Source organism: Chaetodon trifascialis, chromosome 12 (assembly GCF_039877785.1).
Source record: "Chaetodon trifascialis isolate fChaTrf1 chromosome 12, fChaTrf1.hap1, whole genome shotgun sequence".
Taxonomy (NCBI): Eukaryota; Metazoa; Chordata; class Actinopteri; order Chaetodontiformes; family Chaetodontidae; genus Chaetodon; species Chaetodon trifascialis.
Genome location: NC_092067.1, coordinates 10,016,497 through 10,042,829, shown reverse-complemented (window position 1 = coordinate 10,042,829; position 26,333 = coordinate 10,016,497). Strand labels below are relative to the sequence as shown.

Genomic DNA, 26,333 nt, shown 5'->3' with positions numbered 1-26,333 from the left:
TACAATACAATTAGGTGAGGCAATCACAACGTTCTTTGTCCCAGATGGTGTGCGGCTGCGCACAATGAATGCCACGTACTGGTTGACGTTTACAGTTTGGAGGACACTTCCTGATGCTGGTAACCGGGTCTAGCCAGGCTAGCTAACAGACTTAATTTTCACGGTTTTGGGAAACCTGTGAAATACAGCGTGGGCAAGTCATCTGAGTCAGGTGAAATACTTTCTGTTATTTGGGGTCCAGCTATAGTATAATTCAGTTTTAATCACGTAGATGTTTCTGTGGTCTCCCTGTTTGAGTGGTATGTTGCTAGCAAGAAGCTAAGAGGTTAGCTTGCTGGCTATGCAACTAACGTTACGTTAGCTGCGCAGGGAGCTAACGCTACGCTAGCTCGCCCAAACAGGTGTCGAGACAGATTCATATGAAGTAACTTACAAAAAGACCACTTACTAATCTATTGTGCCTTTATGTAAGGTTAATTTGCTGGCGTCGAATACCTATTAAAGATAGCCATTACAAGTTACACAGGAAACCGCTTTTGCGATTGATAGCTACTAAGTGAAATGAAAGCATTCTCTTTTACTGCAACTCGTGGAACTGTATAACTAACTAACTAACTAACTAACTAACCAACCAACCATATTACTGGTTTTTACTTGCATTCATAGTTAATATGTGATCATGACACGACAATGATGAAACCGCCTGTCAAACGTTAGCACTCAATAGATTGCGTTTATGGGCCACTGACAGATGACTCCGCGATTGAGCGTCTTTAACAATCAACGCCATCCAGACTCGACATTAGACAACGCCTTTGAAATTATTTATTGTCAGTGCTGCAAAAATTCATTTGGTGAAATCAATCTCGGTAGCACGCAGTTTGTTGCGCCCCCAAACATTAGTATAACGTTATGCTAAAAGTTAGCTACCACACAATCCCTAGCATCCAGCCAATTATCCATCTGGCTCGGACAGCCAAAGCCGGAGCATTTCTGGAATTAAATTCACAGTCGTATATTGTCCAGGCCAGAACATCAGCAGGTAATGCCGTAATTTATCCAGCTAGTCCCTACACACGATCAGTGTGAGACGTTAAATTATCACATTTGTGGCTGTTGAGGCTAACTTGTCTGAATGAATTTAAGCTGTGACATTAAGCTACATTTACATTGCAGATCTATAATTGCATAGCAAACAAGGTCTGGGAGTTTCACCTGTCTGACATACAAATGATCACTGCATAGTTTTCGAAAAGAGTCACTGAACATAGCTTTGATCCTCTTATCAATATAGTTGATATTTTGGGTCAAAGTCTGTAAGAAATTCTGTCATAGCATAGAAGTGTCGTTGCCACCTCACTGGGTAATGTTTGACCCTTAGACTCGGCAGTTCAAGATAAACTGTTATATTGTGATACACTGCATTAGGATAGCATTGATTGGATTTTAGATAATAATCAGTGTAAACCCTGTCGGGAGATAGCCTCGTTGTTAAAGGTTGAGAGAGACTGTTAGATCAAATCCTTAACAAAGAGAAGCTCTGTTCCACTGATTGTAATTATCCCTTTGCATTTAAGACAGATGATAAACCTCTGTTACAATAAAGAGGACCCTCTGATTAAATGTAATCACATTGTCCTTGTTAATGTGATAACCACATTTTAATTCTAAATAACAACTCTCCCACCAGCCACTTCCCCTGACCTGTTAACCTACTTCTACAAACCCAGTCTTACCTTATGCCTTAATTTGACTAATATGATAAATACATATTGATGTTGTTATTGTATTTAATGTTGGAAGACATTGTATTGTATTCCCAAAGGTGAATGTACATATATTTGTAACAACATTGTAATTGTTATCTTGGAGTGCAGCATGTTTCTGGCATTGCAATGTGTCAAAACTCTAATCAGAAATCAGAAATCAGAAATACTTTATTGATCCCCAAGGGGAAATTGTTTAAATACTTTAATACTGCAAACAGTATTGTCAGTATAGTCAGTTACCTTGATGCAATTGATGAGTTCAGTTACTTGTGACCTCCTTAACCAATTATATGAATGATAGCTTTTCTTCTGTAATTACTTGTATATGATATGCTGTTACTAATGTGTCATACTTCAGGAGTGAAATTCAATAGGCCCTAATTAGCATTGAGAACGAGAGGAGTGCTCTGACAACAGGCACATTGTTCAGTGGCTCGTTTGTAACACTACCTTTCCTCTGACTTGTCCTCTGTTACATGGTGGGAGTAGAAGTGGTCGGACGCCACCATGAACGGCCAGCTGGACCTGACCGGGAAGCTGATCATCAAAGCCCAGTTGGGCGATGACATCAGACGCATCCCTATCCATAATGAAGACATTACATATGATGAGTTAGTCCTGATGATGCAGCGTGTCTTCAGGGGAAAGCTGCAGAGTAATGATGAGGTTACCATCAAATACAAGGATGAGGGTGAGTCAAGGACACAGGACCTCTGTCCTAATTTGTCTCAAAGGTAAACAGGGGAATGTTAACAATGCAACTGATATTAAGTGCTTGATCAGGTCACTTTATCCCTTGACCATGTAATTCCAATAAGCAATAAAGTTGTTTCTATTTTCCCTCACTCTGAATCATCTTGTCTCTCTTTTCATTTTTTCCAGATGATGACCTCATCACCATCTTTGACAGCTCTGACCTCTCCTTCGCCATCCAGTGCAGTAGAATACTCAAACTAACTTTGTTTGGTAAGATATTAAATCATTTCCTTTCTGTTACACCGTCATAGACCCATCCAGTCATGCGAGTGAATGTTGCCTCAAGGAATCCAAACTTCAAGCCCGTAGATGTCTGTTTTAAATCATGTGATAGCATCGTCATGTTTAACTGTAAACCAAGATGTCTCACGTCAGCTGTTACAGCAACCAGTCACTGGAGGGCAGTCCATCTTATGTTTCACTCTACAAACCTCAGCTCTTCACTGTCCAAATTAAAGTTGCCTGCGTTCCCTTCTGATTATTTTGACGAGGTATTTCTGTGTGTTTTAGATTCAGCAGACAAAGTGGCAGGCAGTAGATAGATGTATTCATAAATGCCCTTTGTGCCAGTTATACTGGTTTCTAATCTTAATATTGCCCACCCAGCTAAATCCAGTCTTTCAGTACTCCTGCTGCTATGTGACTTCAGGTGTAGGTTGTAGAAGAATTAACTACATTTTACAAACAACCAGTTAGTTAGCCTCACCCTAAGATGTCAGGTTGAGGCCTGTTTTTGTCCGTAGTAACAACACTTTACATAAAGTTGAAGCAAACCTTGTAACTACGTGGCATATAATGAACATGCAGCTTTATGGCTAAATGGTGTTTTCATTCTGGCTAGATTACTAAACTTTGATACAAACTGGATATTTTCCAGATATTAACACATAATGAATATATACATGTGTGTTAAATTGATTAAGTTTTGATAACTAACAGAAATTGTGGACATGAAAGCAGACAAGGCAGAGCTGAGTTAATGGTCAAGTACATTCCATCCTTACATGCGCTATACCCGCTTGTCCTTGGAGCGGTAATGGAAGGCTGAAGCCAATCCCATCTGACATTGAATTGAATTGTCTCATCAGACATGCCGTCTGGAACAGTTTTCTTTCAATCATGGCAAAAAATACATGCCCCTGTAAGGCCATACACACCACATGATCTGAATCTGTAAATATTAAAATACAACTTGATATTTTCACTGATTGTATCTCCGGGCGGGCAATTTCTACATGTGTTTTTGTTAATGTTCATGAATTATTCTATTTCCTGTCAATGTTATTCATTTTAGGGCAGGACTATTTCCCAGTGGTTAGCTGTTGGATTGTTCGAATTGTGTTTTGAAGCTTTCTTCTTCCTGCCAGGAAATAAGGTTGTGGTAGAGGTTTACCGGTATGTAATATAGGCAATACCAGTCACATATGCATGAGTAAAAGTCAATCTGTAAAATATGCAGTCTACAGAATATTGCTCTCAGCTGTGGAAAAAAAACATGCCCCAAAACTTAGCACTTGCATCTTACAAATGTAATAACGAGATCTGGATTTGAAACTCATAATTGCTCACACAGAGTTAGAAATACAGTAAGTCACTCTACTCTTGAATCAGTAATGACAACATGATGTTGTTTCCTGTGCTCTGCTCCCAGTCAGTCTGTCCTCTTGCTGCTATAATTAGCCAGAGTGCTGTAAGATTTTTCTCTTTGTTAGAAAAAAAGACTTCCTCCCAATCAAATCTGAGCCCTGGCTCGTCATTGCATGTCATGACCTCACGTGGAACTGATATTCTTGGACATGTGTTGAGATTGAAAGCGAGCGAGAGTAGCTGGAACCTTGTGGCAGCTTGTGTCTCCGTGAAGGAGCCTCATGACCCCGTGCAACTCTCTGTTCAGCATTATCCACTCAAACAGAGAAACTTGTGAGAGAAAGGAATGTCGAGCGATCTCTACTTTCGCAGCCGTTCTTTTGCAGTGGGAATTTTCCTCTACAACAGGAATATTTGTGGGAGTATAAGGGATGAAAGAAGGTGGATGGAGCTGTGTGGTACAGGTCGCATAGTGTCAAAGATTGGGAAGAAGAATTTTGTCCTGTATCCCCTGCAGATTGGCAGCATAATAGTAGACTATCTGTCTTTGTTGATGATTCTATTTCATTAAGAAAGGCTGACAAACCAGCTTTTGCCCAGTGTTCCCAAGCTCAATTGCGATGACGAAGCTCCCTCTGTCAGCCTGGCTGGCTGCTACTGTGAATGTCTTTGTGATGTGATCAACCATGTGATAGATGATCTCTGTAATCTCAGGTATTCAGAGTGTGGATTTGGACAGATCAGCGTTCATAATGTACACATACTTAGTGTAGAGTTAAACAGCTTTTACAGACCAATGAACTGCAGAATTCATGTATCCAGCACATGTATTTTACAATGGCAGATGTTATACACACAATACAGTACTGTATTGAGCCAATGACCTACCATCCATTTTAATTTTCTACTTAGCTGTGAATCATAGTTTACTCATGAAAAAACTGAGCCTGATGACAAAACCAACAGTGTTTTGACATGCCTCTCTGTGGCAGCAGTATACTGTCAGGTCTTATTCGTCTACAATCACTTACTTGATTTTTGTGCTCGCTTTTGGTTTGGTTTACCATCTGCTGGTCTGCTGACTAAAGTCTGATCCAGATATTCCCGGGAGCCATAATTCGGATTTAGACCATTATCTCTGTATGTCAGTGAGCAGTTTGAGTTCAAGACAGCATTGTTTCAAATGGAAAATGAACAGAATCAGTGAGATCCAGATTCAGTTATCTAAAAAAAGGCCCCATTAATAAAGGTATGGACAAGGGGATTGTTTCCTTCTGTTAAACCCATCAGGAGTCAAGTTCAATCCATCATCCTCCTTGAGGTCTTTTTTTTTTGCTCTATGACATTCCCCAAACAAGTAAGGATTTGTCTTAATTTGCTCACTTGGGTCGTCTCTCTTCATCTCTCATTATCTGCAGTGAATGGTCAGCCGCGGCCTTTGGAGTCTAGTCAGGTGAAGTACCTTCGCAGGGAGCTCATTGAGATCAGGAATAAAGTCAACAACCTCTTGGACAGCCTGGAGCCCCCCACAGAACCAGGTCTGGCTGCTACAGCACCGGAGAGTGGTAAGCACCAGCACACACACATACATGTTAGAGCATGACCGATAAATCAGCTGATATTAGCTTATTGCAGATATATCTGTATCAGTGTGTAAGTTGGCCAATATGTAACAAGAAACTGCAGTATAGAAAAGTACCAAACTAAGACTGAAGTCATGTAGAAACTTTCACCATTACATAGTTTGTCCACCAGAGAGCACTGATATGTTGATTTTTTTCAGCCGTAAAAGGTCCTGCTCAGTTTAATTCTTGGTCACAATTCATTAAAAAAAGTATATTCAAGGGATCCTTATCAAGATTGTTTGTATATGTAATGTGACTGTGTTAAAAAGATACTATTGGCCCATATATTGTGGGCAATAGTACATGTGCTCTTTGCAATTTCTCATTGTAGTCTTTCCTGCACATTATAGATAATGACATGTGTTCACACACAGTCCTGGTGGTTTGATTTCTCTTTTTTGGTTGTCCTTTTTTTAAGATCACACTTGTGCTTGTCTCAAAGATGTCTTAATCCCACTGATGAGAATCACGCGGCCTCGTTAACAATTAAGACTCGTTCACATTCCGCCTGCTCACTGCCAGAATCTTAAGATCTGTTTCCCACAGGGATATTGGCACCAGACTGAGACAGTTTATAAGGGTCAGTCATTGTTGGAAAGATTTGTCTGGAATTATTCACCACATTTGGAGCTTTAATTTTATACTGCTTAAATACTGGTTCTGTATAGTTTGATTGTGGTCACTCACACCCACACACATATGAACAGCACAAGCTTAAAGATGCCCCTCCCTTGTCATCATAACTGTGGCCAAAGTATTTTTATGAGCAACGTGCAGCAGGCAGCTGAAACATTATGCAATTTTTTAATGCTGCCCTGTCCTGAACAAGTACATATTTATATGATATTTGGCTGATATCAAGGAGTGAAATAAACAGGGGTGATCTGAGGTAGAGGTAGGTCTTATGCACGATTCTAATCAAGGTCTTTTATGAGGTTTGGCCAGTGTTCGTAAAGAGCATGTCAACCCTTATCTCCCCTTGTGCTACACGTTTGTGTTAATGGTGTAATCTCTATAAACAGATATGTGCGTATGAATACAGAATCTGTTGGCAAGGGAAAAGATTTTGGTATCAGAATCATTCTGGTTTTTCATTCTTTGTCCAAGTATCCTTTATCTGGATATCTGTGGACAACACCGGAAGCCCCGAAACATTGACTGTTTCCTCAATAGGCTAAATTGTTGTCAGACGATAGCCCGTTGGTGCTGAGATTGATGGTGTTAATAACAAAGCTTTTTTATAGTCGACTCAAACTGGTGCAAAATGTTGCATATGTGCATTGCATTATTGCCGCTTTTTGTCTTTGTCTCTGCTGCTTCCTAAATATTTCTGTGACTGTGTTTGTAGAATCAGTGGATGGACGTGAAGGCAAAGTGGTGGCAGCAGACCCCACAGTGAAACAGGTGACTCCTGTCAGTGCAGCCAGCATGTCAGCCTTTGACCCATTAAAAAACCAGGATGAGGTCAACAAAAATGTCATCTCCGCTTTTGGCCTGAGCGAGGACCAGGCCCCAGGTATTGCACACTATCCCACTACAAAATACAGAAGACACTATTTATTTTTGAAAGTGTATAGCTGTCATGTAAATAATGATTTCTTCTGTATGTCTGTCCCCCTCTGTGTTATCTGAGTAGCTCCCCCAGCAGTTGCACCAGAGGAGCGCTCAGGAACCCCTGACAGCATTGCCTCCTCCTCGTCTGCAGCCCCTCAGCCCGGAGTGCCCCCCCAACCACAGGCTCCCTATCCTGGAGTACAGCAGGGACCCCCAGCTGGCATGGATGGTGAGGCACAAGAAATCCCTAATACACACATGTGTACATATTTAATACCTCGTAATTGGCGAACACACACATACTTGGAGGCAGGTATGTGTCTCTGTTAGAGAGGATGCATGATGGGATAATGTCCTAATCACTACAGGAATTTGGAGACCCTGCAGTATGGGTGGTTAAGCAATTTCATTCTCTTTTACAGCAGTGCTGTTATATGAGATGTTTTCCCCAACATTGCCACCAACGTAGCCTCATAAAAGTGTCACCCCCTGCTGAGAGAGTTAGAATGCGTTGCCCTAAACTACTGATCCAAGCTCTTTTGTTTTACAAAGAGAAGCTCTGCCTTGGAGCTTATAAACTCCCCTGGTGAGTTTTAGCTGGTATGGTTTGATTTACAGGCCAGGTAGTTAATCTTAAAAGCATTCTGCGTTTGTAGTTTTGGCTTCTACAGTAGATCTGGCAGTCCACCACACAGACAGTCACATTATTCACCTCTCAGGTTGTTGCCATAATTCATAAGCTAGTCAGTGTCCTATTTTATTTTTAATGTTAAGATTTGTGTAGAATAAATCAACAAGTTGAACTTTGTTATCCAAAGAAGGAAATCCAGTAGTTGGGGGAGCAAAAAAAATGCCAAAAAATAGCAATGGAAAAATACACAAAGTAAAATAAAAGGAACGATCCCAAGAACACATAGTTCCAAAACGGTATGCAGGGTTCCTTGGGGTCTTGTGTCCTGTGTATTCAACCTCCCTCCCAGCTGCGAATTTACCCTGTACCCCTCTTACCTAAAATGTCCCTGCAAGTCATCTTACGCGTGTAGTACTGCAGTAAAACCCATAAAACTGATTGAAAATGTAGGAAATCAAAATGACTACATCATAAGCATTTCAAACTGCATTGTTTATTCTTTTTATTTTGTCGTTCAGCCCTGTCTCAGCAGTGGTCATGCACATACAGGGCAGTATTTACGCACAGGCCTGTTATGCAAAATGACGGATTTACTCCCAGAACATGTGCAGCTGTTGCCACAGTCAGAGCCTTCTTCCTGTATGTGAGATGCAGTGTCGTACCCCTTTTGCCTGTGACCACTCTGAAAACAATAACAAACAAAGGATGAACCAGACAATACTATGCCACCTTCGTTTAGTGAGCTGTGTTGGTTAAATTCCACTTATCCTCTTTTATTGCTCATTGGACAGTTCCACTTTCATCCTGCCAGCTGTTAGATGAGGTGATATGTTAATGGAGTGGAAGAATATAGTTTTCACTTGAGAAAAGCAAACTCAAAAAAACCAGGAAATGAAACGCAAATGATTTCAATTAAGGGAAGAAATTGAGGAGGATATCAGATAGGATGAATGTACAATATCCTGTTTAACCAATTTATATTTAACAAAGCTTTCAGTTCACACATTTACACTTTACTGAAGGCGCTGTAAGAAAATGCGTCTTTCTTGTCTTTGGGGATCCGATCCATTCTGCCATCTCACTGAATGAGAAATGATCCTTGAGTCTTACCTCTGTGGACTCTTAATCAACACTGTGTAAACACGAGTATCCATGGAATTAGAGTCTATCTTACTCAGCAGAGACCTTATCGCAGCTCTCCCCGTGTGAGATTTTTAACATGCACATGTTGGACCCAGACCCGAGGCCTAAATAAAGATAAATGAACAAAGAATTAGGCAGGATGTTAGCAAAAATGAGCAAGACTTACTTTACTTCATTTTCTCAGCACAGTACCTCTCTGTGATCCAGCTCAGGAAAGGAAACAGTCTTCTGTGCCAATCTCGCGTGTCCATTTCCTTTATCTGAAGTATCTCGCTAAACATTAGGGAATTCTCTGGCTTGATTCTCCTTTTGTTGTTTAGAATGGCCCAGGCAGGTGCAGCCGCAGAGGTGCATATCATATTGTTTATCGCACTGCTGTAACTGGATTGGATTGTTTTCAGCTTGTGGTTTGGCCCAGCTGAAGGAGACCACTGGAGCAAAGGAGGTATCTGTGTTTGCACCCTGTGAGAGCTGTAACTTCATCAGTCTATTCTCATTCTATCACAGCAGTCACACTGCTGACTCCTCAAAACACCTGCAACATCAGCACACATGTGGTATGACTACTTCCATTTAGCTGGTGGTTTGTGGTTTGGCATGGCATTGCAGGGCCTATCCAAAGTGTTCAATAAGAGTTTATGCAGACGGAAGACTTATTCAGTCACTGGGTAAGCCAGCGACACACCACGTTGCACACAAACAGCGGACTCAACTGCAAGCTGTTCATGGTTCTTTCTGTTCCTTCAGTAACACGAGGACAAGGAGAAACAACAGCATTTCTTATCTAATTAGGCAGGGATGCTATCATGAAGTCCAAGCTCTGCATTGGCACACAAATTGGCAGTCTTTCCAAGCTTGCTGAAAGGAATTAAGGTGTTAATTATACTATAAAACATTTGGTGAGGAGGAGAATAAACACATAAATAGGATTCAAAAATGGTATCAGGCAAATCTAAATTATGGAATTTATTATCACAATAACCTATAACCTACTGTACCAGATACAAATATCCAAATGCACAGGATGACCTGTACTAGTTGTAAGGTCTTAACCCCAATGTGATGCAATTGAGACTTTGTGGTGACTACTTAGCATTTGAGACAGAGATGGTGATATAAGTCACTAAAAGTAAGAATGAATAAAAGTTAAGTTGTGGCAGGCTGATCAGGGCCTATTTCAGGCGTCAGGAGTCACATCCAGTAAAGCTTGAATGAAAGACCCAATTTGTCTTTCATTCATATCATATCAATATTTTAAGCTTATAAATACAGTATTTTTGAACTGGGACTTTCAGTAATTGGATCAAACAGCTCGTGAAAAATAATACGTGTTAGAACAGCTACAGCTGTTCAGTGTGTCAGATACATTTTTCATCAACATTTACAAAAAATAGGCAAGAATCTGTTAAGACTCTCTAACAGCAGATATCCAGTAATAAAGGCCTTGGATCAGAATTGAGGCCAAAAACACTTGATCGGGACATCCCCAGATAAAAGCTTGAAACGTTCAGCTTTGGCCACTGCAAGTAGTGAACAAAAAGAAGGAGAGAGCCCAGGCATAAGTATGAACAATTCAACTAAAACCCCTGTGTTAGCACGCTTTAAATCCTCTTAAGGTAAGCAAAGCTACACTTTGACCCAGCTGTGGAGGGAGACAAGTAGAAAGATTATTTCCCCTCAGACATCAGTAAAGTATTATTACACAAATTGGCAGCTCTGGCTTTATACCGTCTTGTAACCTTTTAGCAGGTTGTTAGATTCATCTCCAAGTCCAACGTGGCCTCAAACAGTTCATCTTCTCCTTGCTGCAGATGGTTGGCACACAGAGACATTAAACTAGATCCTCTCCTCACTCCTCAGTCTTTGTCGTCATATTATTCCTGTCCCTGATTGCAGACTGTTTCTCAGTATGAGAATTTGTACAAGTTAATACATGATATGGGATGTCAGCTGGGCATGTGTAGCCTTTTTAAAAGTAGCCTTAAACTAACTTCATGCTATCTTAGGTTATTTGTTACCGTGAGAATGCTGCTGCCAACAGGATCCATAAGTAGGTGGTAAATATTTCAACCTATTGTCTGTCCGATGCTGCTAGACCTTTGGCCATAATTTACATCTATGCAAGAAAGAACCTGTAAACACATGTTGTAGCAACGACTCAAACATTAGCACGAACCCCGTTTTCAGATGGGCAGACGTGTGTTTTGTGTGAAGTGTTAGTTTAAAAATAGGACCTTGTCTTCCTGACTCCTTCTTTAGGCATGCTTAGAGGTCAGCAGAACAACAGCCAACTCCTTCTTTGTTCCAATGAACATCATTTTCCCAATTCAGGGTTTTTTTTTCCTCCCGAAGCAATGCAGCTTGTCTTCAGTGAGCCTCAAGTCATTTATTGTCCTGTGAGCGCTCAGCAGACTCATTGTTGACCTCTTGACTCCACTGAAGTGAAATGAACTCCCCGGGCCAAAGGGGTCTAACAGCCACGCATCCTTATCCTTCCATCACTCTTACATAACACTCATGATGGATTACAGACCAGGAGAACAGGAGAAGGAGCCAATTTAACACACATGCTGTCTCACACAATAAAGAGTATGGTGTTCATGTTAAAGGTGCTGTCGGCGAGATAACAGATGGTTGCCACATCACGTCAATGCTTATAAAAAGACACTGAAGAGGTACACTGTTTCGAGAGAAATACTTAGTTGTCAAGTGTCTCCCTGGCCAATGCATGTACTCTAGTATGACTTGTTTGCTGCTGGTTCATTGAGCCTCAACTGCTTGGATTATACATTCAGTGGATGCAAATGTACGTTATTTCTGAGTATTGATGTCATCTGTCAGTAAAGAATAATTTGATTGTCTCTTTTGAGATTTGCTTGCTGTTAGAATATTAGCACTCCCAAATAGTGGAAAATCATCACCAGCCCTTGAAAAATCATTGAACCCTCTTTCATTATGCCTTCTCTCTTTGTGCTTTTCACGTGTCGTCACCCCAGTTTATATGCCAGGCTGGAGAAGAGTTAGGCCTCATTAAGGGAGAACACAAGTTTGCCAAGTCTTTACATGTTCACTGAACATTCAGGCATTACAGTGGAAAACTTGATGAACAAATGGACAAAAAGTTGCCATGTTTTTGAAACATAAAAAAAGGATGTGCATTGACATCTATGTCAAGCAAGATATTACTGATTAGTCGTCATGCTGCTCAGTTGTTGTTACGTCTAACGTGATGTTCCAGGCTTCCTTGCATGTTGAGAGGCCTTTATAGAATTACTATTTGAGGCTCATCCTGGAGATGGCTAGATTTGTAGAGACGATGGAGACTGTCCTCCACATGTGCACGTACGCAATGTGGACTGGTGAAGTCATAGTTAATAAAAGCGAAACGGGAAGTCGCCGTCTGCAAACACAGACATGTCTAAAGGACAACTCCTTGTCCCGAGTTGTGCCTGAGTCATTCGTGTCTGTGTGCCTCGATAGCGAACACATATGTCAGCCTCTGTTTTGAATGTTTGCTTCCTTTACTTGGTCTGTGTTTATGTCTGCTCGGGCAGCTGCATGCTGCACTCTAGCTCCAAGCCAAGGCTTACTGTAAAGTGCCACAGACAGATACCTGTGGGTACTGGGCTTTTAGCAACAAGTACTTAAATAAAAGTGGTTGCAGCTGTTTTCATTGCTGCAGTTGTGTGATTCTGACCAGATACACAGGTGTTTCCATAAAGATAGAGACTCTATTTACTCTTATTTACTTTGTGTCTTGGATAGCTATCTGATAGAAAAAAAAATGCCATCCAATTGCATGTTGGCCATATGTTAAAAAGCTGTAAATGCATCTCTGTCCAAGACATGTGCGTAATCTTAACCCCGCTCAACTGTAACTACATCAGTAAGTGGTCTGTGGAAGGGGGAATGATTTTGATTTGCATGTAGAAAAAGAAATGACACAATACAGTCAGTTTATGTGGAAAGTGTATTGAATGGCATTTGTATTCGGATGCAGAAATGTACATGGGGCCGTAGATGTAATTGATAGTGGTGATTTGGTATTCGATATCTTACTTTTGTGACTAATGTGTACTGATGATGCTTGTTCCTGTCTCTTCAGGTCAGGTGTACCAGCAGTACCAGGCTCCAGGTGGATATCCGCCTCAGCAACCAGGTGCTCCACCGCAGCAGCAGCAGTACGGTATGCAGTACCCTGGTAAGAGTGAAAGTGTTCAAGGTGTACAAATAGGACAGGTAGCTGCTGTGTTGTGAAGTAAAGTGGCTCTCTCCTTTTTTTTAGAGTGAATCAAAGAGACTCTGTCCCTTCCTTCCACTTTCTGCAGGTTACAGCACTCAGCCCGGAGCCCCTCAGCCTGGCCCACCACAGCCGCAGCAGCAGCAGCAGTTTCAGAACTACGCACCTCCCTCCTCCCAGGCTGCAGCCCCTGGTCCAGCTCCAGCTCCGGGCTTCCAGGGTGGCCAGCAGCAGCCCCATCCATCTCAGGGAGCCCAGCAGTATCCACCAGGAACCTTCCCTCCTCAAAACTATACCTCCCAGGCCTCCCAGCCTGCCAACTACAGCATGCCGCCCAGCTCCCAGCCTGGTTCAGGGTACCAGCCCCGCCCTGGATATACCCCACCTCCAGGCAACACCGTCACCCCTCCACCAGGAGCTGCTAACCCGTATGCCCGCAACCGCCCCCCTTACGGCCAGGGCTACACTCAGCCGGGCCCTGGATACCGGTAAAAGAGGATAGCGGATGGTACCAATCCTCACACGCCCCTCAAATCCCCTACCCTATATGTGGCTCCAACTGTTTGGCGTGGGTGCAGGAAATATGGTCTACTGCTCTGCATCACCCCCCCCCCCCCCCCCTACAAATATCGAATCCAAATATGAAACAAGCAGCTCCCCCAGTCTGATGGTTAGTGTTTGTATGCCGTCTCTCCAACATACCGCTCTGTTCTGGCCCTGGTGTATGGTCCTTGTGTTACTTTTTCCCCCTTCTCCTGTCTTTACCACCACCACCACCACCGCTGTCTGCCCTCTCGTATCTGTCATTGTAAAACTGTAACCAGTCTGTTTGCACACACCTGGAAGACGAAAACAGGCTGTTGCACAAACTGTTTATTGTTCTTTTCATGGTAACGCTTCATTTTGCGAGTGAGATCAGCATCCACTTTCTGCCTTTGAGTCACACATGTCAATGACAAACATCTCAGCCGGTTGTGTTGAGGTTACTGTGTGTAGATGCATTTATGAGACGCTGTCTAAATGAAAAGTTACCCATTTGTCATTTGTTTTGACTGTTTGTATTGTTTGTATTCTTTATTTGATCAATTTCACCACCATGTTGGTATTAACAATGTGTCAATGAAACTGCCCATTGTTGGGAACACTAGCTAAGTGATGGCTCATGGGAGGTGTAGATCCCAGCGTCATGAAGAAGGCTTCGTTTGTTTAGCTTGTTATATCACCTCCAGTAAAGCTTGCTATTCCTCTTTCTCTTTATCTTATCACTGGTTTTTACTAATAAATCAAATTCCACCTTCAAGTGAGATTAGTTGTTTATGTATAAACTGTAACATTTTTTTTTCTTGAACCTAATAAATGATTGAGACCCTGTTGGAGTCCTTTCTTCATCTTTTTGTTTTGATATTGTGTAGTTCTTGGCCCAGTGTTGTCTTGCTGCCTTTCTCTTGACACTCTCTCTTTGTGGTTGCTGAGTTCATGTCTCTGTTAAGTTTGGCTTCTCTCTTCCTCTGCTCCTCCACCCAGATTTGGAAAACTGTAGTAATGCTGGTGTTCCTATTTCGTTTTCCTGCCTGTGGGTTGTGGTTGGCTGGGACATGTGGAATGCGAGTATGTGGTTGATCTTTCATGTCAAACTGTCACTGAGTGAGAAAAATTGAGCATACCCGGTTTATTAAAGATAATGTAGATTAGTGTATTCAGCGTCACTTTTCACCTCTCCTGTGCTGAACTGAAATCGCTCTTTGTGGATGTGTCTGTCTGCTGTCAAGTGTGTGTAATACTGATAGCGTTAGCACAGTGTTAAAGATTTTAATACATCAGGTTACTGCCTGTAGAGCGGAATTCCAAATTCTGTCCTCAGTCCAATTCAGATCAGAATTCAAGCACAAACACATTATACATCATCTCTTAAAGGAAATGTGCCATTCTGGAAAAAGCCCTGTAATCAGCCTATCAGCTTTCTTGCAGAGAGACCGAGCCCACTCATGTGTCCGTACACTAATTATGGGTTAACACCAGCAATTAGCTAACTTGGCTTTAACAACTAACCTGGCTTTGTCCAAAGGCAACAAAATGTCCCTACCAGGACCTCTTGAGTTCACCAGGACCTCTTGAGTTTGTGTGGGTAAAACAAACAAGATATGTGTTTGTGAGCTTTAGAGATGCTGCTAGAGAGATTTTGTCGACAGGCTAGCTGTTTCCCCCATTTCCAGTATTTGTTCTAAGCTAAGTTAGTGGACTTCAAAAGAAAACAAAAAGCGTGAGAGATCTCCCCACATATCGAACTTTTCCTTCAACAAAAAAGACATTGAAGTCAAATGAAAATGTGTGTCAGTGGATATAAACACAAGATTTATTGCTGAAAACATACATGGTGCATCAAAAACAACTGCAGCCATGACAGAAAAAATAAATGGTACTTTCTGTTCAATGGTTCATAGCTTTATGTACACTTTGTAGTCAATTTGAACACAAAAAACATAAATTATGTCGTTTGCTTATGCCATTTCCACATTGAAACACAGTTTATTTGTAAATTTTCATATATATTTTATTCTTTTAGAAAATACAGGATAAGACTGCACAAGCATTACAAATGCATTCATCTTTTGTTGCCAAGTGATCCCGCAGAAACTTTGGGCTCCAATTGGGTAAAGCTGTTCTTTTACCTGAAATATATCAAACTATATGATCCCTGGTATACAAATTGTATTTTGCACCATATACATATATGAACAAAGGTTTAATACTGTGCAAATTGCAACTGCTAATAATCCCTTAGGGCCAGCAGAAGGTCAATTCTGCATGTCTGTGTGAACTTGCATTTTACATAGTCCAAATGTACATTGAAAGTATGATTGGCACCTTTCTGTACAGAAATGTCCAATGTGTGTGCTCACTGACATGCAAGTATTGGGAACAATTTTTACTTTCTCATCTCAAAAGCCTGAACACACACAGAATATTCAGTAACAATCCCCTTGATAAATAATATCATACAAGTTATTACACTTTGGGAGCCAGCTTCCCAACATTTTCTCTGCGATAACTGTATATTCAACATTTTGGTTCACTCAAACTCCTGCATTCTTTCGTCTGTTGTGACATTTTTGATAAATACAGAAATTAAGACCATTGTTACAAATGCAATCAATAGAGGTGACACCTAAAAGTCCTGTACAGGTTCATACCTGGGAGAGTAGGCAGAGTTCAAACAGATACATCTCCTACAGTGTCCATGGTAACATGAACAAAAGGCCCACATCCATTCAGGCCTCATCAGGCGTCTTCTTCTTCATCACCACCAAGGAAGTCATCCTTCCTGCACAGCCTCATGGGGTCTTACCACTTCCCAGGTATGGGTGTGCCACACTCATACCAGCCTACATAAGTAACGTGTGACTTTCCTCCAATGTCTCCGAAGTTGACAGGCTCCTGTCTCATCGCTCTATAAAACCCTGGTACAAAGACACAGAGGAGGGTTCAGAGTCGGCACAGCTACAGACTTAAAACAATCAGTTAATGGTTATGTCTAACTCAAATACCTAGCCTGCCGGGTAGCTGGTCAGCAGACATCTGGGTGCCCGTCCGTCCATCCAGGAAGGAATCCACAAATTGACAATGGTCCTCACCGTGCCCCGTCTGATCCCCAATGTTGTAGAACTTCCCTGCAGAGGGGACATAATAATGCAAAAATGCTTTAACGTTCCCACAGAGCTGATATTTTTGGAGATGCACTGTGATTTGTAATTTGCTGGTGGCCCCTGGGGACCCTAAGCAGCTGCACAGTTGACTAATGTTTCAATCTGTAATTACCATTGAGAGAGTCACTCAGGTAGATCTTGTATCTCAGGGAGTTGCAGAGCTGGATGCCCACAAACTTTCGGTACCAAGTTCTCTTCACATACTGCTTTCCACTGCATTCGGAGTAGGCATCTGATTTAAATGGGAACTGAGTCCAGATTGCATCTTTGCCTGTGAGGAATTCATTTAGGCCAAATGCTTAATATACTGTTTATAATATGTATAAACAGGATACAAAAGTTGTGATAGTTAAATGTGATGGAACATACAGATAAGAAGAAAAAAAAGACAATATTCACCTGAAACATACTCGCTCACTCGTGGATCCGCTGCAAACGTGAGAGAAAGTTGCAATGAATAACGTCATCAAAACAACTTTGAATCAACACAGCCATGAGACATCTTGAACTACTGCACTCGACAAACGCAGACTTGTATCAGAGCCAATTTGGAATAGTATTTACAATGTTCAGCCCCAACAGGCTGCACTTTGATTGCACAAGGGCAGGAGGCCAATTAAGCAAAGCATTCCCCCCACATTCCCCTGTTTTCATGATCAACTCAGGGCTGCACTTCAGCTGCTTTAGGTTCAGTGCAAATTTAGCTTTGCTCAGATCGCTCCGATCACCAGGTGGATGATATGCCTCCGTCAGAAATGAGCCTCAGAGGACGTGTGGTGAGCTGACAAGACCCTTGAGTCTTAATCAGTCAGACCCCAGTGCCATGTTGAAATCATTAGACTAACAACTGCCTAATGGCCCACCTTCTGAGAGTCAAAGCAATCACTGCCTGATAATTACCAACATATACAGTGGCAACAACATGCAATTAATTAGTCTCTTCTGTTCAAGCAAACACATCAGGGTTTATCAGGTATTTTCTGCATTGTGACTTAAGTGCATGAGACCGTTTGTAAAACTTGCCTGATTCTGTGCTAAAAGACACAGGATCACTGGAGGGTCCTGTTCCCTTCTCGTTCCTTGGCGTTACTTTGAATTCATAACTGAAATAAAATAGAAAAAAGGGAATAAAAGGTATAATCCAAGCTTTGAGGAGTTTTCATTTCAAATGCCTCCCATCTCCAGAACTGGGACACATAATATTTTCATGCCTTTGACGGCTAAGAATGGCTCTCACACACACTCACTCACACACAGACAGACACACACACACAGAGCTGATGGTTATTCCACGTGCTGCGTTCAGATGTTCGGGCAATAGCTGGGCCAGCAAACCCAGCCCAGGGGAGGGTTCTGGTGAGTTCTGAGACTCCAGATGCTGAAATCTAATTAAAAACTCAGTGACCTTCTCCACCCAGATTTCCTCAGCTTTTGTGTCATTTTGGCCAGTTTTTATGTGCTACACCAAACATAATTCACTGCATGGGCTGCAAGAGCACAAGTCATTGCTTCTAAACAAAGCACACTAAGAGCTGATTCCTCACTCGATGGGATCTACAGTGAACCACACTAATGTAATAAGCCAGTAGTTCAAGCATGCAGCGTTTGTGAAATGTTCTTTTTCTTGTAAACAAACAGCAGTAATGTTTCCATTCAGTACATCCTTCAGGTCTAATACACATGGCAAATACATTTTCTTCCACATAAAAAAAAAAAGATTTTTAAGTTTCAGTTTGAAACCTGGGCTGTTCACTTCCATATTTTCTAGAAAGAAAATATGGTGCCTTTGTTAGTGCATTAGCGTCTTTCATGACATGTCACCCCACCTGTTGATGGCGACACAAACAAAACGGGGGCTCACTCATGGAAAAACTGCTCCTATGATCTACTAGAGGTCAAAAACTCTACAGGGAACCTTTAAGCAAAAGGTTTACAGTATGTGGACCACCTTATCATGATGTAAACTGTTTTTTTAACATCCCAATTCAGATTTCTCCAGCAGCCACTGGAGCACGGTGATCATTAAGTGACACAGATGCTCCTGTGAGCTGACTGCTTGATGAATGCTTGCCAGAAGTTACTCTTCCTGATTTTACATGTGATACCATGATGCAACTGACTGGAAATGATTCAGCTCTTCCTGAAACACCTGCTACACCTGCAGCAGCTGGGTCTGTGAACAGCATGTTTACCTCTCTCCAGACAAAGTCCACCTTAATCTTCTACTGCTGTGAAGTCGCACACCACAACTCATTCAGAGAGCTCCAACAGGTCTCAGGCCGCCATTAGCAAGAGGCAAAGCACCAAACTAAAGGTTACCTACAGGCAATGCCAACTATGCCAACTATATAATGTTTGGAGAACGACTCCAAATGAAATCAGAGGTAGCAAAGAGACAGAAAGAAGCTACTAACCCACCACAAACAAGGAAGGTCCATTTAACTAGAGGTGAAGCTTTGGGGAAGCATTGAGTAGTGCTGAAGCCTCAACATTGCATGGTGCTGTTAACAGAGCCAGAGGCTAAAAACAGCCTGCAAGCAGCCATAGAGCTCTGCTAGTCCAATGCCATGGTTATATAAACTGTGTCATGCTTGAGGAACAGTTTAAACTGGAATCAGAAGGAGGAGACTGAAAAAAGAGCAGAAGAAGAAGAACGGTGATATTTCACCATATTCTCTGCATGAATGTTTAATAGAATAGATTTTATCGTTCTTTTATTGTCCTATTTTGTTACAGTTTCACAATAAATATTTTATGAATGAATCATTTTTATTCAGCGTATTGAGAGGCTCAGGTGCTGCTTCACCGTGATGTCGACAGTCGTTCACTGGTTCTGGAGTTGTTCAATTTATTTTTTAATCAATCTTAGCCTGTGTTAGCCACTATTTTATCCAGGAATATAGACAGGTGTTCTATCTGGCCAAAGGAAGACAAAAGGAAAAAATGCAGCATGTCCCATGAGATGATTTGTTCACCATGATAATGTCTGAGTCACATACTTGCTCTCTGGTTTGAGATTCTCCACGGCTGTATGTGTCTGGTTAGTCGTCAGTACTGACACCTCCTCTCCATTTGGTCCTTTAGAGGTGGATACAACTTCATACTCTGGCAAAAGAAGATTTCGCATTTCAGCTTTTTTGATGACAGAGAACTTGAGGCAGGATATGAAGTCTGGGGTTAAGGTGTGATGCTGAAAAGCCTCCAAACACAATTTACCTGTTGCTAAATTCTCATGATAGTATAAGGGGTTGTAGGTTAGCTTTACTAATGGTTAAGAATGCTAATTACAAATTTGAGAGGTCTTATAGATAAAAATAAAAGTGAAGCTTATAGATAAAAAGACAAAATAAACACCAATCAAAAGGGATTGGAAAACACTGTCGATATCAGTTCATTACTATTATTGTAAAAAGCTTTAATGAATTAATATTAGATTATTATCATCGAAAATTACAACCCTAAGTTGCAGTTTGTGGTTTGTGGAGAGCCATTTACTTCTGTACCACCTGTTGTCACGAATGGAGACACAGCATGACTGAGTGTAGATGGAGATCTTCACAGCAGAGCTCATTTTCCAAAACAATACTAGAATTAAGTATAATGGAGGTTCACTGAGTCAAGGTGACTGGGAGACTGACGGCATCGCTAAATAGGGCTTTAAACCACAGTTCTGTCTTACCTTTGAAATGACAAATTCCATTCGTAGGTACCTACCTCTGGTTTCATTGTCAGATTTCTGCCAGTCAAGAATGACAAAGGATGGGCAGCCCTCCACGGTAACCACAGTGAGGTTTGAGGGAGGTATGCGGGGAGGACCAGTCACATTCTGATCACTGCCCTCCTCATCAGGGAAGTAAGCGAGGGAAGAGGTGATAGAGCACGGCTCATCTGGCTTCTTATCTGTCTTATAGATCACATGGGGAGCTGCAGACGAGTGGAATAAAAGCAGCAGTCATTTTATTTATGCATGCGTATACGTTTATGCAGCAGTATGACGTAGAGCTGCGAGAGATCTGAGTGATGAAGCATTTAAACCTGCAGCGGAGATGTAAAATGGCCTTGATGAAGTCTTACCTATAAAGCGTTTTTTGCCCATGATGTCTACGTCTGACGCAGGCAAAGGCCTGAATATGGAGGAGTTCTCATTTATGTCAAAACGGCTGCCTGGAAAGGAAACAGGAGAGAGGAGTTGGGGTTGGATTGATGTGCCAGGAGTCCCTGGCCGCTCTCTCTGTCCTCATTTTTACAGCTCTGGCCCTGGTAAATGACAAGCCAGCCCAGCACCTGCTCTGGCCTGCGCTCGGCCTCTTCGGCTGCCTCTTAGTATTTAAAATGTTCTCCTTTTTCTTTCTTACTACGATGTCCACCTGCAAGCTGCAGCTATATCTCCTGCTTATCAAGCCAAAAGCATTTTCAATGATATTATTCTCTGATTTATGGAGCTTCTCAGTTTTGCCTGCAGGGGTTGAAAGCAGTTACGATAAGGGGTCATAATGTTCCTCCTAAGATACATGAAAAGTGGTGTCAGTCATACTGTTTACTGCCGGGGCGGAGGTGGTTGTCTGCTGTCTGCGCTCTTGCTTGGGCTTGGCTGTCACCAGAGAGAATGGCTTCAAGATGGATTCCTTGTCTCCTTGTTTCAGGTCCATGGGTTTATCTGAGGACAGAGCAGCAGGAGGAGGAGGAGGAGGAGAGATCAGTTCTTCACCCTCATCATTTGACTCACAGTCAACCACAGTTGTGATCCATCTGCTCTGGCCATCCTCACTGAGCAAGTCAGTGGCCTTTTCCTGGCTGCTGAAAGATCAGAGATTGCTTGTTCAGTAATATCTCTTGTGCTCTTTAAAGGGGAAAAAGGTCTGCCAGAATACATCTGCTGAGACGAAGGATGCCCAGATGCTCAGGACCATGTGCTTGCTCACAAACACACACACTGGCCTTTGTGCAGAGAAGCACAGTCACGTGGAGAAAGAGAGAAAGATGAGGAGTCGAAGCCAGTGACAGAGAGAACAGCGTGAGACACAGAAAGTCCAGAAAAAAGCCTTAAAGAAGACCACTGAGATGCGCTGTAATCTGAAGATGAATGCTGTTTTGCTCATTAGTAAACACTGTATATTTCTTTGCATGCTTTTTTTCTACTGTAGGCCAGTAGCCAGTAGTTGTCAAACTATAATGGAGGACGTAGAGGTACCGCAGCCGAGACGTGACCATGTGGAAAAACGTGTAGTGGAACTAAAGCTGAATAAATCGGCCTCATGTGGGACTAATAAACAAACAAGAGTGTTTTCACGCTAGCAAGGCTATGAAGATTAAGTTTAGCAGGCTTCATTCAGACAACAAAACAACATGTAAAATACAAGATGGACAGATTTTTAACAGGGAAGAAAATGAAGAAAGTCATGCTCATTGAGGAATCGAACAACAAGCTTCGTAGTATTTATGTCTTCAAGTTGTGGTAGTTTGGGGGAAATTCTAAAGGTTTATTCACGTTCTGTTCAAGAATTAGATGAGCCTGTTAGCTTATCTTAGCAAAATGACTGGAAACGGTGGGGGAACAGCTAGCCTGGCTGTGTCCAGAGGTACCAAAATCTGCATAACCAGCACTACAACGTTAACATGATGTATCTTGTTTGTTGAATCGGCACAGAAAAGGAGTGTAAAAGTGACTTGTGGTTCAGATGGGGTCTTCAACCTCAGACCTCCGCTTGTTGCAACTCGGGCCGACAGAACCAGGCTAGTTGTCAGTCCAGCCTTCCCAAGGCTCGGTGTTGTGTAAAATTACAATACACGCAAGGTGCAGCAGTGTTCAGTGGTCAGTACAGCCATCACTGTGTCCCTCACCATGGTCACTGGGTTTCCCCACCAGGTTGGGTCTCTTGTTGACAGGAATAGGGGGACGCAGAACTGCAGGGAATTCTGGGAAACAAGAGTCCATTTCAGATTAAGAATCACATTCTCCAGAATGTGAACAGGTGGTCGGCACTGAAGGACAAACACAAGACTGAAAACAATGTTGTTGGTTATTTTAATAGTGCAATAATGATGAAAGTCTGTCGAGTTTATAGGTTCAAAAAAGGGGAGATATTTAGCAGGGCAGAAGACCGCAGTAATACTGTGTGCTGAAAAATGAGTACACAAACACAGGCATAATACAAGCAACAATAAAGCACATAAAAGCCAAGCAGATTGCATGTGAAATGCTAAAAAGTCACTTTGTGAAGTGCTGCCACAGAGCACTGCCATGGCCTATGACTAATGAAAACCACGTCAAGAGTTTAATAACTATGAAAGCATAAACCGTTGTTTTAAACACTCACCCTAAATCCCCAGAAGAATAACTGAGGAATTTAAAAATCCTGCGTGAATCCTCAGCTGAAAAGTAATGTAGCAGGTCCAATAACATTTTTGTATGATTTTGACTCCCTCCTATGAAAAGATTATTATGGATCTCATGCTGACCACGAAATTTTCCACAAAATTCCTGCACCAGAGAGAAAACAATAAAATAATGATCAAGCCAAGCTGTGAGACGAAGACCAGATCAGTTTCACTCTCCACTGCTTTAACGAACACATGAAATTAAAAGGAAGAGCAAGGCTTTGTAATGAAAACACCAAACTGTCAACCCCAGATGTCTTAACATGGGAGGTTTTGCCATGATTTAATGTTTCTAAATCTTTGTTGTGATATCTTAGTTGTGCTTGATACATGAGGTTTCTTTTACATGTTTCATATCAGAGTTGCTGAGGTGTAATCCATTTTAACTGTTATGATTCAATTCCAGAGCATCCACTCCCTTCACCATTTGCCATTTCCTTATCTCAGAGATTCATTAATGGTCATTCTGCCAATAAGATTCTGTAATTGTCCAACTATTGAGGCCAACAAGACATTTCTTTTGGATTCCTCTCCTCCCTGGAGCTGACCATCTCCTGGTCAGCATAAATCAGTGATGTCTCAAGAGAAAGGAGTTGAGACTATCAAGACAACTGAAACAACATCTGCCAACAAGTCTCACTGATTAACTCTGAGAAAATATGGGTGCCTCGGACTCACACATGGTATAACTGATGGCTAATGGCAAACATATGTTCATACATGAAGTCGCGCAATATGATGACGCTGTAATTTAAATGCCAGTCTCAAGATATACAAATACGAATGACAGGGGTACATACGGCACAGAAGAGTGAAGTCATGATTAACTGGGCAGGGAATGAGAACAAGGCCATGGTGAAAAGATGTGATGTCAACAATATAGATGTCAACAATATGTCTACAATGTATACAATATGATCTGGTTGGTACAGTTTCTACAGTGGGTGTGTTTGGCTTGCTGTCATACAATAAACCCCTCAAACAGAAGGCAGAGTCTCTGATGTGCCAAAGGCCTCAGACTCAGATACATGATGTAAAACAGCAGCAGTGGTGTGAGCACTGGTTTCTGTCATATAATTTCCTCTTCAGGGCAAGAACGTGAAAATACGTGCATGCAAACCACAAAGATTTACCCAGAGTCCAGAAAAATATTCCCACTGAAATACATACCAATGTTCACATCGCCAGGGCTGCTGCAACACACGCTCAGATTTCATAAATGGACACTGTCCATTATGCTGTCCACTATAAGTGGAACTTTGAAACAAACTGAAGTTAAAATGCCAATGTGGAACTGAGCTCTAGAAAACTGTTGAGGAAACATGCTAATTTATGGCAAAAGCAAACTCTCTACCAGCTTTTGTCCACAATACAATGCAGATTGCAGTTTAGTATAAGAAAGAATAATGACACATTGGATACATGGTTGCATTTACTTCGTGGGGTTAGGAGGTGAACTATGTGTTGGTTAGGTTTTTTTTTAGAAAGGTACAGTCATTAGCAGCTTTATGTTTGAATATGTGTGCAGGGTGGCAGGCAAAATATTCTTTTCTGTAGAGTTGCTTCCAGAGAGCCTTGTGACTCCTTGAAGACCTCTGAAACTGTCAAAGTTTCCAGAAATAACACACACCAGCTGTGACATGGGACTGAAGCACAACCTCTCTTCACAGCTCCAAACAACAAGGAGTGAGGGAGCTTCACCATTAATACATGCGGTCCAGACGTGGTTTGCATTACTACTTGAGATAGATTCAATTACTTTAATTAGCTGAGACTGCCTGGCAGGATGGAACCAATGTGATTGACCATAAAAAAAGGGCAAACCACACTCACCTTTCACAACAAGCAGGCTAAAGCTATTCTTAAATGAATTCAAACCAGTTACTGATTTGGAGTCCATATGTGTGGTAGACAAGATAATAGCAAAATCAGAATTATATATATGGCTTCAGTCTCAGTCAAGTATAAGCTACTGGGACTATACTTATTGGACAACACAGACCAGGACCAGACACAAAACGTCACACAGACAAGTTGAAAATCACAAAGCACGAGAGGGTTGCGACAAAAGCGCAGATCAGTGTGACTGTGTGGGACGGGACACAACACGGATTCTTATGTTAGTGAGTGAGGAACGCTGAAAGGCAATTATCTTGGTTTGTCTTTACCAGGTTGCTCTCTGGACCACGCCACACGTTTAGGAAGAGCAATGCCCCTATGATGCACCCCATCGGCTGTTGGAGGGAGAAAAAGGTCTGTTATAAAATGTTTTGTGTCACTGTGGTAAACATACTAATACCAGATAAGAAGAAAAGAAAGAATGCTTGTTGTCTTTCTTTCTCACTAACTATTTTCTTAATTGTCTCTCTGTCAAAATTTATGTCACTGACAATAAAGCCGGAGACTTGTTTGTGTGTTCAACCTAGTTTTACAGATGTTCTGGATATACAAATGGAATTGCCATGACTTTAAAACATAAATTCTATTGTTCGACATTTTTGACTCTCTTTTCTTCTGTAACTCTTTGGGAAGTGTGCACGTGTGTTTGAGAGAGGAAGAGATACGGAGAGAGAAAGAAAAAGAGACTGGCTCTGGCAGCTGTACTGTCTACACAGTGCTTGGCTTGGCATAGTTGGTGTAAAATGTGGTGTGTCCTGGCCAGTGCTGTGGCCAGACTTCCCACCCGGCCAGCAAGAGGGACCGTAAATCATGTTAACGATCCTGACCCCAGAGACGCCACTGCTGCTAGTGGTAAAACTATGAAATACACACGGAGCACATGTGGCAGAGCGTGGAGAACATATGGACTGTACAAGGAGGTGAAGCAGAAGATCGAGCCAGAAAAGGAGAAAGGCACAAGCATCCAAATATCTAATGTATACATTCAAACACAGATCATGTGCTAAATCAAGAGCCTTGAGTTTGTTGGTCTTCTTCTGTAGATTC

General features: G+C 41.8%; 2 protein-coding genes across 4 annotated transcripts in view; one reads left to right on the top strand and one right to left on the bottom strand.

The window, feature by feature from the left end:
- The first annotated feature begins 66 nt into the window (after positions 1 to 66).
- On the top strand, positions 67 to 14,676 carry tfg (trafficking from ER to golgi regulator). Of its 2 annotated transcripts, none has more exons than XM_070976435.1 (8): positions 67 to 211; positions 2,259 to 2,460; positions 2,652 to 2,735; positions 5,531 to 5,677; positions 7,086 to 7,253; positions 7,374 to 7,520; positions 13,171 to 13,266; positions 13,394 to 14,676. In XM_070976435.1, the coding sequence occupies exons 2-8, from the start codon at positions 2,277 to 2,279 to the stop codon at positions 13,795 to 13,797; spliced, it is 1,230 nt and encodes a 409-aa protein (XP_070832536.1). In that variant the 5' UTR covers positions 67 to 211; positions 2,259 to 2,276; the 3' UTR covers positions 13,798 to 14,676. The 2 variants fall into 2 exon arrangements, with proteins under 2 accessions (XP_070832536.1, XP_070832537.1); XM_070976436.1 differs by having other exon boundaries at positions 81 to 211; positions 13,171 to 13,251.
- Positions 14,677 to 15,624: 948 nt separating this feature from the next.
- Positions 15,625 to 26,333, bottom strand: part of LOC139340719 (target of Nesh-SH3) — a 29,220-nt gene continuing 18,511 nt past the window's right edge. For both annotated transcript variants that reach the window (XM_070976644.1, XM_070976645.1), the window contains 11 exons: positions 25,556 to 25,621; positions 22,851 to 22,913; positions 21,544 to 21,666; positions 21,084 to 21,173; positions 20,724 to 20,933; positions 20,009 to 20,114; positions 18,033 to 18,112; positions 17,409 to 17,438; positions 17,122 to 17,280; positions 16,851 to 16,973; positions 15,625 to 16,763 (listed from right to left, as the gene is read on the bottom strand). In XM_070976644.1, the coding sequence (XP_070832745.1) occupies positions 16,648 to 16,763; positions 16,851 to 16,973; positions 17,122 to 17,280; positions 17,409 to 17,438; positions 18,033 to 18,112; positions 20,009 to 20,114; positions 20,724 to 20,933; positions 21,084 to 21,173; positions 21,544 to 21,666; positions 22,851 to 22,913; positions 25,556 to 25,621 (1,166 nt within the window). In that variant the 3' untranslated portion in view covers positions 15,625 to 16,647. The remainder of the gene's footprint in view (positions 16,764 to 16,850; positions 16,974 to 17,121; positions 17,281 to 17,408; positions 17,439 to 18,032; positions 18,113 to 20,008; positions 20,115 to 20,723; positions 20,934 to 21,083; positions 21,174 to 21,543; positions 21,667 to 22,850; positions 22,914 to 25,555; positions 25,622 to 26,333) is intronic.

Bases quoted from the DNA above. Each gene is read 5' to 3' on its own strand.
- tfg (XM_070976435.1), top strand. From the start codon at position 2,277: ATGAACGGCCAGCTGGACCTGACCGGGAAGCTGATCATCAAAGCCCAG. The intron at 7,254-7,373 runs GTATTGCACACT...TTATCTGAGTAG, and splicing joins GAGCGAGGACCAGGCCCCAG to CTCCCCCAGCAGTTGCACCA. The intron at 13,267-13,393 runs GTAAGAGTGAAA...CACTTTCTGCAG, and splicing joins GTACGGTATGCAGTACCCTG to GTTACAGCACTCAGCCCGGA.